The sequence below is a fragment of the Tachysurus fulvidraco genome, chromosome 5, assembly GCF_022655615.1.
Source record: "Tachysurus fulvidraco isolate hzauxx_2018 chromosome 5, HZAU_PFXX_2.0, whole genome shotgun sequence".
Lineage (NCBI taxonomy): Eukaryota > Metazoa > Chordata > Actinopteri > Siluriformes > Bagridae > Tachysurus > Tachysurus fulvidraco.
Genome location: NC_062522.1, coordinates 22098815 through 22118450, shown reverse-complemented (window position 1 = coordinate 22118450; position 19636 = coordinate 22098815). Strand labels below are relative to the sequence as shown.

The 19636-nt window shown below is 38.0% G+C and overlaps 1 protein-coding gene across 2 annotated transcripts in view; it reads right to left on the bottom strand.

Moving 5' to 3' along the window:
* Positions 1-2321: 2321 nt before the first annotated feature.
* slc38a3b (solute carrier family 38 member 3b) overlaps positions 2322-19636 on the bottom strand; it is a 29657-nt gene continuing 12342 nt past the window's right edge. For both annotated transcript variants that reach the window (XM_047814261.1, XM_027146753.2), the window contains 12 exons: positions 19279-19352; positions 19068-19160; positions 18062-18143; positions 13740-13822; positions 12740-12798; positions 12043-12210; positions 11838-11917; positions 11559-11659; positions 6680-6804; positions 6448-6592; positions 5758-5861; positions 2322-5430 (listed from right to left, as the gene is read on the bottom strand). In XM_047814261.1, coding sequence (XP_047670217.1) covers positions 5326-5430; positions 5758-5861; positions 6448-6592; positions 6680-6804; positions 11559-11659; positions 11838-11917; positions 12043-12210; positions 12740-12798; positions 13740-13822; positions 18062-18143; positions 19068-19160; positions 19279-19352 — 1219 coding nt within the window. In that variant the 3' untranslated portion in view covers positions 2322-5325. The remainder of the gene's footprint in view (positions 5431-5757; positions 5862-6447; positions 6593-6679; positions 6805-11558; positions 11660-11837; positions 11918-12042; positions 12211-12739; positions 12799-13739; positions 13823-18061; positions 18144-19067; positions 19161-19278; positions 19353-19636) is intronic.

Genomic DNA, 19636 nt, shown 5'->3' with positions numbered 1-19636 from the left:
GAAGTGGATGGGAAGTGGAAAGCCCACTAAGCAAATTATTCTCCTGAACAATGCATCACATCCCATTCAAGCTCAACTGGTCAAACAATGGAGCACTTTTAGTGAAAGGCTTCATTGTAGCAAGGAATGAAACAGGAGGACATTCTTACCAACAGCGATCACTATTCTTAAAATAATATTCTGCCTACTGCACTCATGCTGTTCATCGTATTATTTCACTTTACAACTACACAACTATTGTCACTGTTGATCTCAGCTGCACTGCTGCACATCTGTGGTTCCATAACCTGCTGTTTTGCACCATTGGCACAATACATAACACTGATAAATCAATACAAAGCTGACTATAAAGTTGAGTGTCGGATGCATTGTATGTCTATGTGTAAATTCTAATGAAATCCACTAAAATGTTTTTTTCTTTTGTTTTTGACTACATAAACAGCACACGTTACTATATAAGCAACATTATTGTATTGCATTGTATTGTAGCAATAAGCATTGTCTTGTACTGTATCGCGAATGTTTCTCGAATGATGTTTTGATGATGATGATGGAGATCTTTGTCTAACATGTTTACTATATACATTGATCTGTAATCTCCTGTAGGTGTTCAGTTCATTTCCATAAAGGCAAAGGCTATAGCCTATGATTTACATCATTCCTTCATGCCCTGTTGATGAAGAATTTTCATCTCGAAGAAAATATTCCCATCAAAAAAAAAAAAAACAACAACTTTGTATTGTTTTGCTTCAACCATTTCCTCCAAGAAGACAAATAGACCCAGATTATGCTGGCAAAATGTAAGTCACTATGGATAAGAGTTCCTGCCAAATGCTGTGAATGTAAATGAGACATCAGTGATTCGAACAGCTGTTACTCTACTACAAAAAGGGAAGGCTTAAGCTTTGTCGTTTAACCAAAAAAAAAACTGGCCTACTGGAAAACTGTCCAAATTACCTGTATTGATCTGTGATGTCACTCTACTCTGTTCTGCAAGTTTCATGAGTGTGGCTGTCAACACCTTTCCAGGCAGTAGAATGTGGGTCAGTTATTTTTTGTGACATGTTATTCATGTGATATTTACTGCACTTGGCTTTTAGGTTGAACTCAGTGGAGAAATCATTTACAGGAGCAAGTGGCTATATATCAGCCATTCAACAGATATCTAGTATCTTATGATGATAGGTCAGAAATCATTTCACAGACAGAACAGTTCTTTTGTGTTTTTTGTAAATTAATTGGACTGGAAATTATGCTGAAATCTGTAAAACCAGGATAATGATTATTAGCTCTATATTCAGTAGAAATCTTTCTGGCAAAGGAAATCACACCCGCTGTACTGAGCTTAGTCAAACAAATGTGGGTCTAAAACCACTCCAAATGAGCTGCTAGATAGTACGATGGATGATTTACGTTGTCAACTTTCTGCCTACTACAAGCTGTGATAAAACCTCATTTTGTTCCACGTTATCTTGCCCCACCAAAATCTATGGTCATACACAGCTGCCGGCTGAAACACAACACTACTGACATACATAACTGTGTTTCTATAAATACTGAATACACATCAAGGTCCTGCCATTCAAAATCAGTGCAGATTCACCAGAAACACAAAAAGGCAAAAAGATTATAGATAAATGAGAACCACTGACAATCATATTTATATCAAAAGCTATAACAGATGGTCACTCTACGTCTTTGTTGAAGGTCTCAGCATGTGTGTACGCACAAGGATAAAAAAGGTATCCAGGTCATTCTCAGCACCACTGCTTGTTATGCTGTGTACAAGGTTGCACAAGCGAACAAGGTTAGCATACTAAGTATTTTCATAGAATTTTCAGGCACCTCGTGTATCTAAAACAAACGAATCAGATATCTGTAATGGCCCTCCACAGTACGAACAATACAATAATAATGACAATTATTGTATGTATTGTGGATTTGTGAAGTATTCAGACCCCCTTCACTTTTTTTTTACACTTTGTTATGTTGCTTCCTGGTACTACCATCATATAAATTCACACAGTTCCCCATAATGACAAAGTGAAAACAGAATTCTAGAAATGTCTGTAAATTTATTCGAAAGAAAAAAACTGAAATGTCTCATGTACATAAGTACATTCAGACCCTTTACTCAGCACTTGGAGCAATTACAGCCTTCGAGTGTTTGTATGTATGATGCTTTGCACACCTGTATTGGGGGATTTTCCGCCCTTCTTCTTTGCAAATCCTCTCGAGCTAGGCTCAAGCTCGTTTATTTTGTATATTAAAATAATAATTTAACCTATATGTAAGAAAAAAATAACCACACAAGCATGGGCTAGAAACAACTATATATATTTTTTCTTTATTGTTAATCTAAAACCAGTTCTGCTATTTACACTATACAAGCTTCACAGGCATAAACAGAAGGGCTGTTTACATGTGTGTATTATTACCATGTAGTCACAAAACAAAAAGGCAATAATTGTGGATTCATGGCAATTAACAACCGTACAAGCTCAGGCTTCCTGATGGGCATGAAGAGAATTTGGTTAAATGCACAAGAGAAAAGATTTACAGTCTATAGAAGGACCTCAGAAAAAGGTCAAAATAGGCCATTACAGCCAATACATAATACAAACACACATAACATTACTTTTAAAATAAGTGACATAAATGAGCCAAAGTCACATTAACATTAACAAAATTAACATTTTTACTGCATAAAGTACAGCCTGTGAACGGAGCAGAGAGTCAATACTCAAGGGAAAATATAGTGAAGTATGTAACTGTAATATAGGATTTTAAAAAATAACAACATTAACTGGTTAAATCCTGGATATATGCTGGTCATTAAATTTCTATTTGTCTTACACTATACGGTATATAACAGCAGTATTATTTCTTTAGTGACCTCTAAATTCTTCTTATCCATGTTCTCTCACAGTCAAGCAAGCATAAAATGATTTAACGTCATTAACACCAGATCCTCTCTCTACCACTTGGATGTAAAAGCGTGTGTATGGAAATACAGTAACTACAGCCTTTTTTTTTAACGCATAATCACGATCACTGCTGGTGTCGATCATCTTTAAATATCTGTGCATGCTGGTTTCACAGTGAAACAACCTAAAGACAGAATAGCGGCAATAACAGACCTCTTAACATTTGTATGCCATGAAAGCCACAATGTGATCACAATACACTTGAATTCAGAAAGATCACTAAATCAGCAGCTTTGGTATGCAGAAGTTATTATGTAAAGTTAATATCTCAACATATCGACATAGCATCAAAACAAATGCTTCAAAATGAACAATTAACTAAGGCTTATCATGAATATATTTGTTTTAAATTAAACGTTAAATTAAACTATTCATGCTAAAAGATAATCTGTGGTGATCCTCCTGGACTGGATCGAACCGGATCTGATAGTTTGACTGTTTGCATTGTAAGTCTGAAAACTGGTTTCTCTGGACTTTCCTACTAGACCTTTTTCAAAATAATGTGGTGTCTATAAGTCGGTCTCAGCAGCAAAGAAGTAGTAGACAGTTTCTTTTCATTACATCAAGCAAGCGTAAAAATGATTATTTTATCGTTCAAAGGCAAAAATATTTGCGTCAAAGCATCTGTATGAAAACTGCCCTAGCCATTAGCTGCTGTTTTTCATCAATGCCGACTGACTCGGAACGACTCTTGTCATTTCCACCACCATAGTGCTTTTTACATCTAAACTTTGTTTGGATGTAAATTTCACACACGTTTAAACAGAGCCCTTTTAAATGGCACCTTTGACCCAACAGTACGGATATCAAACGCTATGGAAGTGCACAGTCGTTGTTGCTACCCCCTAAAGAAAAAAATCCCACAGACACCAAGAACATTTCAGAACACAACTTTACACAACTAGCGCTAATCATGTACCACTCATTATACTTGAGTATACTGAGAATGTCAATAAGGCACAATTCACATGAAACACCTTAAAAACAGCACAGGTACAGGAAGAAAAGTGGAGGTGAGGTTTTCTTTAATCCATAAAAAAAAATATACACAAACAAGTTATTCCGACATGTCTTACTCTGTCCAGATTCACGAGAGCAGCTTGGTGTATGATCTGCACACGTTTAGCCGTAAATATATACAAGATACTTCTTAAACCTTCTGAATAAATCCCTTAGTTCATCTGAATACTGAAAAAAAAACGTTTATATGATTAAATACACTCTACACACTTTTTTGTGGAGTGGCCTTAAAAAATACTTCATACATCAGAATAAATATTTCTTAACTTATTGGTTATGTAGGTGTGAATCACCTGTCGTATTGTACACTTGGCAGGTACTGAAGGAGCTTTTGTACTTTGTGAGTGTCATATATTTAAGATACCTTCGGCACCACAGACCTGTTTGTCTAACAGCAGCTGATATTGGTCTATAAACACACGTGCGCCACTCCTTTTATAATCGATGCTGACACTTAAGAGCATGAAGGAAAGGAATGCTCAAAAAGATCACTCCTGCTAGCGCCGAAGCTGCTACTAGTCAGTTAGTTGGGGAACAAGCTGAAGTTTCCAACATGAGACTCCATTTGACTGTCTTTCATTCTGCAAAACAGATCTTAAGGGTCTATACTAAAGTTTCAAAACTTTCCATACCATGTCACATGTATGGATGACTTCTTAAAAAAAATTACACACACACATATATATATATATTTTTTTGTTCTATTCTTATTATTATCTATGATACTGTAAGAAGCATTGAAATATTCTGTTATACAGAGCTAGCTGCAGAACAGAAAATGAAACCTTTTGAAAGGGAGAAAGCATGAAGAAAAAAACAAGAGTAGAGCATTCTGAAAGGCAGGTGAGGACAGCTTAAAAAAAAATAGATAACACTGAATTACCTGAAGCGTAAAACCTGACTGTTTGGAGCCATGGCGAGTTGCATTTTCTCTCAAACAGCTAGTCAAGCCAATCAGGCAACCTGCTAGGTTTTGTCCTGAACTCTTGGGAATCTGATGCACCCTGAATCCCAAAGCTTCCGTTCCCTGCCCTTAACAGCCTTTATTAATTTGGTATTTATGCTGATAACCTGCTTCAGATGAGTGTGGTGCTGGAACAGAGAGCTACACTAAAAACAAAAAAATGAAAGATACAAAAATGTGCTTCAGTTGAGCCTCGCTCAACCTGCTATATAACATTAATGTTTTTCAATACACTCTCCTCATTACTCTCACACTCTCTCTCTCACGCATGCACACAAGCACACACACACACACACACACACACACACACACACACACACACACACACACACACACACAATTTTCAACCCTCCTCTAGTGGCCACCAGCAGAATTGCTGCTTCCTGTAGTCCAGTCGATGATGATAAAGCTCAAACTCATTGTCATAAACAGCACACCCAAAGCAGCGAAACAGGCAGCCTGAGAGAGAGAGAGAGAGAGAGAGAGAGAGAGAGAGAGAGAGAGAGAGATTCTTATAAACTGTCTGGCTAAAAAAATCAATTTGACTACCAGTCAGATTCATGAGCAGCTTTAACACTGATAAAGTTTATTCTAAGTAAAGCCGTGTAAGTAAGTTTGTCCTTGGACAAGTCTGTCTAAGGTCCACACTCTAATTATTTACATTAATAGAAAAATGTTTAGAAATGAGAATACAGCAAATACCAGGGGATCTTTAAAAAAACAGTGAATCATAACTCTTGTGTCAAACCACAAGCTTTTCAAACTGATGCCTAAAAAGCAGCTCACCAGGATTTTGGATGTGGAGCGCATGGGTTCGTCCTCTTCCGAGACGATCCGGATGTAAAAGACAGCAGGGAAGATGAAGATAAGGCAGGGGGCAGAAGTAGCACCTGAAAGAGGAAGAGGATGATGTGGATGTCAGAGGGCAAGTTTGACAAAATATAAATACAGTTAATCAGAAAGAAAGACAGAAAGAAAGAAAAATGTAATTATCAGTCATATATCTATCCCAATAGCTAAGATGTTGGGACTTTCTCTAGACCTATTTTCCTACAGTATAGTTAATTCTATTATTATTGAAAATTCTATTCGACCTCTTTATCTATCCATTTGATTCCAGTTTATTTGACACAGTTGGGAAAAAAAACCTTACAGAATGATATGGACTGAAGAGAACAATAATTTGAGCTTTTATTATATATACACTAATGGCCTGTATGCATTGTTGTGTTTTTTGGTAGAACATTAGGAACAGCTCAGCTCATTTTTTGGGGGAGTGACAGAGAAAATATTGTTTTAACATCTCTTTCTTCCTCAAGGCCAGTGACCGGTCAAACAGGACCTGTTGCCGGCCCATGAGCATCCACATGTATACAGAACATACAAGTTAGGCTGCATAAAGAAAACTGTACTTCTGTCATTTATTTTAATTCAGTTTGCTCTAACTGGATCCCTTGCGATGACTGAAAGCCTCACCGATAATTCCGAAGATGCCAAGGATGTTCGGTGCAAAGATGACGAGCATGTTGATTAAGGTGAGGAGGATGACGGCGATGATGATGTGACGGATCCAGTTGAATGTCTTGTTGGGGAAGATCATCTGCTGAATGGCCCGGCGCACCTGGTGTGTGCAGAAGCGTGAAGGAAGAAAAGAGGATTCAGATAAACGTACAGACGTTAAAAACCTGCTCTTTGTGTGCATACTCACCGGGAACAGCACGATTGGCACAGTCAGCGTGACAGCGGTGAGCACAGCCAATCGCACACACAGGATCAAAGTGTCGTAGGGTTCAATCCTGCTGTAGGTGTGCAGCAGCTCGGCTTCAACGTTTCCTGCGAGAAGAGAAGAAGAAGGAGAATAGAAGCCTTTAGTTTGTCACATAAACATTACAGCACAGTGAAATTCTTTCTCCGTATATACCAACTTTATAGGATGGGATCAGGGCCAGTCATCATACAGCATGATATAGGCCTTGCTTAAGGGCAGCCTGGCAGTGCACCCCTGATCCTCTGATCAACAAAGGTTCAGTCTTGAATGGCATTTAAAAATCCCAGAGAATGAGAGAGTGATGCTTATTCTGTGGGACTGCTGAATTAGGGGAAGGTAGGGGAGGGGAGGGGAAGGTAGGGGAGGGGAGGGGAAGGTAGGGGAGGGGAGGATAGGGGCGGGGTCTGAAACAGGTCAATGTGACGTTGCGCTGTCTGTTCCTTGGCGCGCAAACCGTAGATTTTAGAAAGCACTTTGAAATGGTGATTGTAAATAGTCTAATATATAGAAATCTTTCTGACAATAAATGATTACCCCAAAACTGATGTTAATTAAATGTTAATAAGTTAACTTAGTGTAAATGTGGCAGTCGATGCTAGTTTTTTTTTCTCATTTTCTGTCCGTTCCCAGTTACAACGTTTGTATTTTGCTGCCATATGTTTTTTTTCTGTCGGTTCATATAAGCGTGTATGCATGTACACGTGCTTGTCGCTAACGCTAGCATATGTCTCAGGTGTATTAAAATAACCGTTCAAAAATGTGTTTCTTAAAGCTTTTTTTGAAACTTTTATTATTTTTTGTTTGTTTTTAGTAGCAACTTAAACTGTTTTAAAGGTGTAGTCATTAGCAGATGTTCCTTAACGTTTTACAGTGAAAGTGATGGAAAAACATGGAAGCTACAGCAGAACTGTACCATTTCCTTGCCTACATCAATATTGTCTGTGCACATTTAACTAAACTGATGCACTCGAGTTCCACTTGTCTAAGATTCCGAGTTTAATGCTTTATTGTTGAAGAATGTATTTTCCTCTAAACACTGTATTGTTAACATTGTGAACTTGAGTACGGTGCAGTGTTACCTGTTTTTTGTGAACAATAAAAAAATAAAATAAAATGGTGCTATTGTTTAATTTCTTATTAAATTAATAGATAAAATCTCCTTTAAGTAATATAATTGAAATTATAAGACATTGTTTAAATATAACATTTATTTCTACTTAAAATAATTTGTTAACTTAATAGTTATTTTATAAAACATTTGCTCAAAAACATTAGTAATGTGAACTAACGAATTTCAGTAAAGACTACTAATGTACTGTAAACTTGATTTGTCTATCGCATGACTTGAGATTCTATGTTCAAACGACTTAACTTGTTTAGTTTTATCCTGTGTAAAAACTAAAATGGTTTAGTGCAACGGGTTTCCTCGCAAATTTCTAGTAATAACTCATTCGGGTTAAGAGTGTATACACACTCAACTGAACTAAAAAAGGAGGGGACTGATCATACTCTATAGTAAACTCACTGCTATTCCTGCATGATTGTCAGGACTCAGCCCGGCCACGTGCATCTGTTTACGTTCCTCCTCACGTGTCTGCCCCGCCTTCGCCTGCTCCTCCCTGTCTTCACACCTGTTTCCTATTGTGATTACCCTGTGTATTTAACTGTGCCGCGTTGCCTTGTGCAGCGCGGAATCTACTGTTGTCTTTGTCCTGTCTTCAGCCCGTGTCCTGTTTAGTGTTTAAGTTATTAAACCCCATTTGTTTTGCTATCCTGCGTTTGGGTTCGTTTTTATCCCGCGTTCATGACAATGATCAACTCATCCAGATCTGATTAAACAGATCAGATTGAGAGCTGGGGATTTGGAGACCAAGACTTCTTTTTTTCCCTTGAACTCTTTGTCATGTTATAATTTATGCAGCCATTACACATTTAATTGCAAGATAACGGTGATATGATGTTATTCGCATCACCTCTTATTGGCTTTGATGTTATAGCTGCTACTAGAAGAATGAATAATGGCAATAATGGATTAAAAGCCTTGTTGCGTCATAAGATGAATGCTTCAAGTGCTCCAAACTGTCAACATAGGATTGTTCCAGAAGTTCAAGAAAGAATAGTTTTTCGTTTTCTTATTCTATCATCATCATCATCATCATCATCATCATTATTACTATTAACTATTAATTGTTAAACTTGATTCCCTTACATATACATTTGCTTTTAAGCCTAATTATTACTTTTGATTAAGATGTGATTGTGACAGGGGCGTGGGAAGAGGTTTCAGGTTGGGGATAAAGAGTTTTTTCTGTCACCACTTTTGAATAAGAAACAATATCAAGGCTATAAAACTTGCCAAAACTCCGCAAATCACAAAAGTATCAGTGAGAAGTTGAGAACACTCGTTTAAACAGTGCATACAATCAGACTTGACTGCACGTCGCATTTTTTACTTTACTGATACTGCTTTTAATCGTAATGCAAAGACCGGTCATCGGGACATAAGCTGTCATGTACAATAAAAGCACCTGCGCAGCGACAGGAAATATCATTTAACACAAAAAGCCTCCTAGACGGTGGACTTGCGCTCAGGATTTTTTTTTTGAGCAGCGTGTGGACGGATTCTTTCTACGCACACAATATTTTATTTCTTGATAACAGACCGCTGCTAACTATAACACACCGTTGCCATGAAAAACAGAGCGTTGCCATGGACACACAGGATTCTAACCGTAGAGACGGAACGCACTATTTTCTTTAGCGGAAACAATACGATTGTTCAGCAGTTTCGTGTTGCAGCCACAGGCTTATGAGACCTGTACCGTAACGAGCAACAGCGCGAAGCCGCGAACTCGTTCTGAATACTTTAAAGGCGTAACAGCTGATGAAAAAGCGGAGATAATTGTAGACGAAAATGAAGAGAGATTTTATCTTAGTTTTTATTTTATACAAAACATTTTCTTCTCGTCTTTTTTCGTCAACAATAATACATGTTAATTTAGTCTTCGTCAGCGTTTTTGGACAGTGGTGCAGTCTTGTCATCGTCTCGTCTTAGTCATGAAAAAAAGGTTGTTGACGAACATATTTTGTCTCCTCTTGTCTGACTGAATTAACACTACATATAACAGAGGTAGCATTTTTTCTGGCCACCAGTTCAGTTCAGTTCATCCGTTCCACGCTGCACACCGGAAAAAGTCATGACATGACCATACGCGCCACATGTGCCACTGCCTAAACTGAAACTCACTGGTCTTTTTTTTTTTAATTAGCGGATAGCGGTGTAGTGTATGAAATAGGCAAACAGCTTTCAGAGAGAATGGGTTGTCATGTCCACACACATTTATTTATTATTTATTTATTTCATAAAATCGCAGCATTTTGCGTCATATTATCGCACAGGCTTGATATCGCGATTGCGATATGATTAATCGTGCAGCACAAATGTTTACCAAAAAAATCTTTGAAAAATCTTTTTCCACACAAATGTTTCTATCTTTAATATAAATTTCAAACCCATTTCTAATACTGTGAATTGTTCCAGACAGAGATAAAAACATCTCAGACTGAAAGCCAACAGTGTCCTGACTAATTTTATGTCAGACTTGTGGCGACAAATTCATTCATTGTCCACGCTGATTGGAATTTTTTTCCCCCCGATTGCATTTTTTTTTAAATCCTGTCTTCTACAACTCTACAAGATCTTCAAATTAACTTTAAACATTGTCACCTGATACTATTAGGATTCTGATAAGTGTAAGTTGATGAGTCTTGGTGATCAGGCATTATTCGTATTATAAAAGCGTACGGTTTTACTGGTTTAAACTAAAAAGCACATGATGTCTGCAGGGTCTGAAGGGGCTTAATGTGTACGTACTGTACATTATCATTTCTACAGCAACTTCTCATTCACAGGAACTTCTATGGTCGCTGCTCCACCTAGTCTAGGGCTAATAATAAATGGTGTGGAAAAAATAAGCAAGAAAAAAAGGATAATCATTAACGTGGTGAGGATTTCTGTATGAAGATGTTTAAGCAACATTTATAGTGTTATAAATGTCTTCTGTGTCAGTGCATTTCATGTCAATCTGCATGTTCGAAACAGGGAAAGAAACGGAGGCTGGCGAGGGATCGACTCTAGTAATGTAAGTGATAACTAACAGGAACGGACTTGTTTTGCAAACCGCAGACGAACTTAAACACAAACATACAACCATCGAGGGATTAAAAGCGTGACAATTCCTTCTGCAATAAAGAGAAATTTTAATAAACGGAATCGACCGTTTATTGTTAATGATGCGTCCCACCAAGCTACGCCATGCTTATTGAGGGTTAATTAGTTCAGACTAGAATTATTTCATTTGCTACGTGATCACTATTCTATTCTTAGCAATTCATTAACTCAGTTCATGGGTTTCGACTGCCCACAACTCATTACCTCATATAACTGCTGCTATTATATTAAGTGTATTATATTAAATGTACTGTAGAATATGCAGTATGTACTCTGGCCTGTGCTGTGTTTGTTTTGTCTTTGTGTAATATCTTGTAGTGTTTTGTATTGTTTGTTTGCACCAGGTTGCACAGATGCACTTTATGTATCTAGGACTAATTTAGCTCTGACTTTGTTCTATGTAACACAATGGTCCTGGAGAAACGTTGTCTCATTTCACTGTGTACTGCGTCACTTTATATGGTTAAAAAGACAATAAAAGCTTCTTGGCTTGATTTGTCCTAAGGGTTATGATTGTTACAATAAGAACGTAGTAGTTGTCTGCAGTGCTCTAAGGTCTGAGAGGGACAAAAGTCAACTGTGTCTCACCATAGAAGGTCAGATAGCCAAACAGGGCAGCCAGGAAGTACATGACGTACATAATGAAGATGGAGATGTTGGAGACCTGCTGCATTTTCTTTTTAGATGGGCTGAAATCAGACAAACAGCATTTGGATTAAAAAAAACTTGCATGATAACCTTGTACATGTTGCTTGTAACCTTGTAGATGATAATGGAACATATTAAATAGAATAAAACATTAAAGGTGACTATGCCAGCGGGACAGATGGACGGGTTGATGGATGGACAGCTAGACAGATAACTCACTTGCGCAGCTCAGTGTAGATGGGCAGCACTTCAGGGTGGCACACAAAGGCGAAGGCAAGAATCGGGATGGTGTATGCAGTCTGGGACGAGGATTAAAAACAATCAATATTCCACAATATCCTGCTTGCTCTGTCCATAATTTAATTAGAAAGGTCAGGTGATCTTTCCTGCTATTAAAATGAAACTACACAACAGCAGACGGTACCTGAGAGTTGATTGTAAACATACGGGGAAAGCAGTGTTCATCGTCCACCGCGTGTCCATCATGATGACTGTCGGTCAATGGCAGCTCGGTCGTGAGCAGATGGACGGCTGTGTTATTAGCTGAGAACTCCTCGAATGGGCAAGTGATGTGGAATTTCTTGTAGATGACCTGAATTGAGAGAGAAGTGAGACACAGGGAAGGTGCATTCAGATTCTTTATATTTTAATGTTTAGTCATGATTTTTGTCATTTCCAAATGGACCACCAGAAGAGCAATGAGAAGCAGCTATGATCTGGATGATTAAAATATTCTTACCTCAGCCGTGGCACACTTATATAATGGTATAGTAATCATATATGATGATCTCCAGTGGATGTTTAAGCCGTTCAGACACAGATTATAAAACAGATCCGGACTTCTAAATGGGTTTATTACTCATAAATGCATCTACGTTCAAATTTGTTTTTACTTTTTTCTAAAAAAAAAATCACTAAAAGCAACTGAAGACAGAAGCCATTAAAAGACAGCAAGACACCTTTTCAGTAACTTGATGTCCCACAATTAGAAATAAATTCCACCGTATTTTACCATTACAGCAATTGTGCAGTTTAGGACTGAAGTTACCGTATAAGAAAAAGTAAAAACCAAACTTTTACAAAAATAAATAAATGCCGAGAGTGACTGAGCCGCGACGTACCGAAATGAGGAAGAAAACCATGCAACTGAGAGAGAAGCCACTGGTGTAACCAAGGTAACCTGTCAGGTAGAAAACATGGAGGCGTGTCAGTGTTTCACCATCACAGACAAAACAGGACTTTCATAACCTCTCATCCCAGTTAAAAGTGAAGCTCAATGGGAACACTTTATATGAGGCTCTATTTTTAATAACAACTTACATTTATCATGAATATGCATCCAAAACCAGCTTGGCCTCATGTGACGTATTAGTAGCTAAATCAGATTAATAAACACGTGCAAAGTGTTGTTTTGCTTTACATTTACATTTCTGGCATTTAGCAGACACCGTTATCCAGAATGACTTACTTTTTTTTTTTTTTTGGCTCAACCCAAACTATATTGTTCTTTGTTATACTGCTGTGCTGTTCAATTCTCAAATCTGATTGGTCAGGAGGTGTTGGCTAATTCAGCAAATTTATGAGATTATTTGTAGCTGTATTTCAAAATAACAGCTTTAGGTTAATGCCCTTGTTCTAATGTCTCTATCGAATGTGGTTAAGGTGTCTGAATCCCAGGAAGGAGTCATGAGTGTCAGGGCTTTGTAACGGTCAGTAAATTTTCTGCCACGGGACCACTGAGTCAACTTCACGCTTGGCTGCTGTGTAACACGACAAGCTGCTGACTGTTTATAGTTGCTATAAAGCAGGTGATAACAGGAAATAGCTTGTTTCGTAGCTGTTCTGCCACATTAACTCTAGCTACAAACAATTCTCCATCCTTTGATATTCATAGAAAAAAACTCGGTCTGTCTGTATTACTTGAATTTGCTACCCAAAAAGTTAGGATAAATATCAATTGAAGCAATTATTCTAGCATGAACGATTCAACTGAATTGTGCAAACTATGCAAAATACTTCTCTTATTTTGTTATTAATGTTTGCATTTTAAAGAACAGCGCTTCAAGTATTTAGAAGAGGGTGTACTGACTGTGACTATAGGAAAGAGAAGGCTTCACTCACCGAGCTGCTTCATGAGGGCCAAAGGCAAAATCACAGACATAGAGACCAGAATCACCAGGTAGTTGCCATTCAGATACCACTCTCTAAATCAGACAGGAAAATAATAAGTGTGACAAAACATATACATTTCCATTCTGGGCTCAGCTTTTGTTGCGTATTGTGTATGCTTATTTGTTTGTTTGCCTTTTTTCATTTCGAAGATCGTTTTGAGACACCAGTCAGTCCCTACAGGCTTTTTCCCAGGATTTTTTTGTCTAAAATACTGTCAGTGAAGATACATTACACAAAGTAATTACTTTCTGTGAAAGCTGTACTCGTGTTCGATGCAACTGAATCTTTGGCTGAATGAGTTTTGTGAAGATTTCACACGGTACATCTTGGCATGAGTCTGCTGTAAGTTTGAAAAATATATTGCTTGATTGTGATCGCAAAACTGAGATATTCTGGAGGGTCTGACGATACAATCGATGCATCTAGCTGAGCATTTGAGAATGAGAAGTCTTTAAGTCAAGGACACAACTGTGGCCCTTTGTCAGTGATGGGGTTTAAATTTACAAATTGCAGGTCGCTAATGAATCACTAATGCTGGACTATCATGATGACTATTCAGTTTCATCTATTCTCTGTCTTTGTTTAGAACTATTGTCCTATCAATATTCAATAGAAATGTGAGCAATTCTCATGCTTAACGAAATGGTGTGCAAAAAGGACATAAATCACATGGATCCCAGAGTCAAGAGCATAACTGTAAACTGTTTAACTAGAGCAAAACTGCATCAGATGACAGCATCTTCTATTTATGCAGTGCTGATTATTTATGTCCCTGTTGCTGTAAGCGAGATGGGCGCAGGACAAATTTGGCCTGCCGTTGAATAAAGCGTGGCTGTCGCGTCCACCAGAGACCTTCAGTAACCTCCTGTATACAGATATTCAAGAAGTCTGCGAGGGGATTTGGAGTTGCACCATGTGTTAGGTGCGGGTCTATTTTCAGCCGTCACTTTGTGCTCCCGGTGCAGGAAAATGACACCCGAGCATATCAAAAAACACTAGGATTAAATGAATTTATCAAACAATGGACAGGTTTACTATGTGCTAGCATGCAGTAGTCAATGTATCCATGTACAGATCATAATCAGTAGCACAAAAAAAACAACATCTAAAGACTGACAGAAACTAAAAACAAAAGAGTGACAGTCATTACAGTGTTGCTGTCAGGTGTAGTTCTGTGCCAGACCACCAGGTGGACCTGTGCAAATGGTATATTCATGTACTCACTGTGTGCCACGCCCTTTCCTAATGTTTTGGAAAGTTTGCGATGTAACGCTGTGTGTGAGCCTTAATGCCAGACGCCGTGTTAATCCAGGTTATTATACCCGTAGACCAAGTGAAAAGAAAGACCATTACAACACTCTACCATACATACCAATCAAACCAAGTCATATCATAGCTGCATCATCATCATCATCATCATCATCACAGAGTTTCTGCAAAAATATTCCTTGACCATTATACTATAGCTATCAATCTAATATTGTCACAAAAACAAAGCATTGTACTTTAATACCAAAACCAGGTGTTTAAAAAAAAAGAAAGAAAGAAAGAAAGAAAGAAAGAAAGAAAGAAAGAAAGAAAGAAAGAAAGAAAGAAAGAAAGAAAGAAAAATGATTGTAAACACCAATACACATATGAGCAGCAAATGACTAAAAAAATAATTAAGATTGTTACTGATAAATCCTTTTTTTATGATATTTGCAATTAAACAAATAAGTAATTAAATAACTGAATTAGGAATTAATGTAACTCATAAAGGAGCTGACCAATCAGGAGTCGGGAAGCAATCTGCTGCTGTCTTGCGTTTTTTCACAAGGAAAATAAAGTGGTTACAGTCTTATACAGTTCTATTAGACTGCCTATTACAGTTCTACAGTTTTATGCAATCTATTATTGTAGTAATTAGGTGTGAAGAAAACCTCAGGAAGGCCTGTAAGTCTTTCTTTTTTAGGTTATAGTTACATTTTGGTGGCCTATGAAGTTTTATGTCTGCAACAGTAATGAAAATACAACAGGAGCCTTTTAAAGGTGAGAGTGAACTAAAGTACAGGTTATAGAGAGATAAATAGTTACAGAGGTATGAGTGACCGGTTCAATACCAGATGGATAAAAAAAAAAAAAAAATGATGATGAGTGTCCTCTAAAAGGTGTTACAGCAAATTCTATTAAGAAGCTGAGAATAAGACATTTGAGCCACGTCTCTGTTGTGAACGCCAGTACTGTATGCCGCACTTCATATGTGTGCCATGCAGAGATTTGCTCCGACTGTACAGAATCCGCATGAACAGCATTAGTTTTGTGTTTCATCACAGTCGCATCCCGTGCAATAAATCAATGGTCACTGACTGTAACCGTACACCGTATACGGAGGCTAGATCTTAGAGAGCTTAATCTGAAAAACATTCAAGAACACTGAGCTACTTTTTTGTCACACACACACACACACACACACACACACACACACACACACACACACACACACACACACACACACACACCCTACATTATCTATCAGGCCACTATATATCTAGGGCTAGACTTGAGGAAGGCTTTCAATTTGTGTTACCGATGTGTTAATGTGGGTTTGTGTGTACTATAGAAGGCGGATTTCCTAGAAGTAAATATTTTTTTATAGACTACTTTTTATAGTTCTGGTGTTTCTATGCTATGTACATTTCAAGTTCAACCAAATCTTGTGTGCAGGAAACTGCTACATTTACACTGTCGTATCAAACATCATAGAAGATACAGGCTACTTAATGTTTGTTTAGAGTTTGAGGGACATCTGCTGTCCTCAGATGATCCATGCTAGCATGCTCGGTTATGATGCCAAACATGGATGAAAACAGTGTAAGAAATTACAGATTGTATGCACCTAGATTCCACTCCAAGATACACATCGGAAAGAGCTCATTCCTATGTTTAGAACTCAAAATGAATGAACTTGATTAAATCGTTAGTATGCGAGCAGCAGCAGGACATCAAGGACCGCCAGTAACAAAGGGTCTACGTGACAGCTATCACCATTTAAAGTGACTATTTGGGTGATAACAACTGTAACAATACCAAGCCAAGGTATACGTGGCCATGATTAACATTTAAAGACATCCGGCTAGACAACAATGTGTATACACATTAAATACACATTCAAAGCAAAACCTCGTTTAAACTACAAAAAGGGAAAACAGTATAAAATGCTTGAGCAGGATTTGTCCTGGGTTCTTACTGACTCCGATGAACCCAGGTATTTTGTCACTGCTACTTTGGAATAAACTTCTTGTTCTTCGTTAAGATCTTCACCCTCATCCTTTTATTTTCTTACATTTTTTATTTCTTACAACAGAGAGAAAGGGGCTGACTACAGCTACGGGAAAGCATCTGATTTCAAAAAAAAAGAAAAAAGAAAAAGTAGAAAGAGTGAGAGCAGGGGGAGGATCAGACACACGTCTAAATCACGTTAATGATACGACAGCAGCTGCTGTTATGATTGTTGACATTAGGAGTGGAACAGAGGAGTGGCAGTACCGTGCAATCAGATGCTGAGCTTCAAATAGCTGTCCAATTCTAGTTCAATTCTGCTGCCACACCTCCTTACGTATTTGTTTGATACCTTTGGGTGCAGACCATGACAGATCACAAGTATTTACCCTCAGTAGTACCAAGGGCAAAAAAAAAAAAGATAGTAGTAAGTGGATGCCTTACTGAATAAAATATATAACTCACAGAATATATGACAAAGTTAAAATATCTCGCTAAATAACACAGAGCTGGTCATTTGCTCACTAATCTGACACGTCATTAAAAGACTCATGGAACTAATACAGTATTGTAGGTAAACACTTAAATGGCCAAAGGTTTATAGACACCTGACCATCAGACACACATGTGGGCCTTCCTCATGCTCTTGCCACAAAAGTGGAAGCACTTTTCCAAAGCTTGTGACCATAAGGTGTGCAGTTCCTAAACGGAGTCGGAGTGTCTGTGTAAACTAGAAAGAGATGATAATGATAGACGAGTCTGATCCGCTAATCAAAGTCTTGGGTTAGATTTAGATTCTATAGAGCAGTAGATCTCCAGACTTGGAGCTGAATTAGACACCTCATATACACACCAGGCATATGGAGTGATTTCTTTTCTCTTTTTTTTTTGTATTTACTTTCAGGAAAGACGTTCCACTACTACACCACACTTTCCACTCACCTGACCTTGCTAATACTTGATCACAGACATTTCTTTAACCAAGCCTCAATCAAGGCTTGTCAGTCACTTACCCAGAGTTGGCGTCTGCCCGCAAGAAGGCCTGGATGACCAGAGGAAACTCAGACTTGACAATGAACAGGTAGCTGGACATAGCTGTCAATCATAAAATAATGTGTCAGAGTTTTTTGGAGATTGGATATAACACTGCACACAACCTGCTTTTCTGCACAATATTGCTGTAAGGAACTTTTTAATGGATGGTTTCTTATGGCAGTGGATAAGTAAAGCCCAGCAAAGGGCAAAGTTTAAAGATCAGAAGACAAAGGATGAAATTCAATGAATCAGATAATCAAACTGTCAGCTTAATTAAAAAAATATAAATGTATGAGTGGTGATTTCTCCCAGGTGGTAGCAAAATCCTCTTTTAATACTTAAACCTAACATAATTGATCTGTATTTTCTGTTCCCTTTCTGTATTCCTGTAATTCTGTATTTTTTCAATATTGGTGACCCAAGGCCCTAAAAAAAACGTAATATGAATTTGCCCCTGCCTTCTGATGACTGTTGTGTGCAGGTAGTGGGCACGTTGTGGGGGATTTAGTAAGACTGCATGAATGGAGTCGAGTGAGGAGGGGAAAAAATGGAAATGAAACCTTCGATATTGTTCCAAATGGTCTCAAAGAGATCTCCGGGAAGAACAAAGCGAAACATCACGCACACGCGTAACTGTATTTAAAGACATAACGCTCGCATTGTTAAGATGTTGTAAATGGTGCAATTATCTTCAAAAGGCAGAAACCTCAAACCAGCCGCAAATTGAATACCTGTCCTTACATAAACTTTCTGCTTTACAACTGATGTAGCTGTAAGAACAAATGGATGCCAGTATAATCACAGCTCTATTCCTTTTCAATACAGTTTAGTGTAACATGGAAAAAATCCTCTCCAGAAACCACTCATTCCATGTTTCTGTATTCAAGCTACAGATTTACACGATATGGATAAATTAAGAAATCACAAACACACAGCTCAGAATATAAGTACACAGAACAATCCAGTGCATGAGGTTCTTCTCACCTCCGATGTTCTGCAGTGTTATAGCAATTCCAGCTGCCATTTTGCCAGGTGTCCCAAAAGCCCGGAAGCCCAACTGCTCATAGGCTCTGATTCCTGGAAGCGTTGTCGGAATACAAAAAAATAACCTCTGAATATTTAATCAAGCCCCAAATAATGAAGAGCTTGTTACAGGATCAAAAGATTTGAGTCACAGAACGAGGTATGAACTTACCTACAACCCCAGAGGCTTTTAGCAAGAGGTGAATGGAGTAGGATGAAAGAACAGCAACTGCTGTGAGGAGGAACCTGAGCAGAAAACACAGAAAAAATCATTTGCATATAACTAAATTCATAGTTGCCTAAAGAATTTCCAGGAGAAAACAATACGCATTTTGAAAATACTCATGTTATAGTATTGTGTCATGATGCGGCTTGCAGGACTGAATGTGAATAGTTTATGTAGAAGTCTTATCGCATTGCATGAAGACCACAAAATGTATGTGTGATGTTAGCAAAAAGAAATAATTGCTTTGGTGCAGTTGCTCAGAACTGAGCAGCCTAATGTTATTAGCGGTGAACTTAATCAGTTG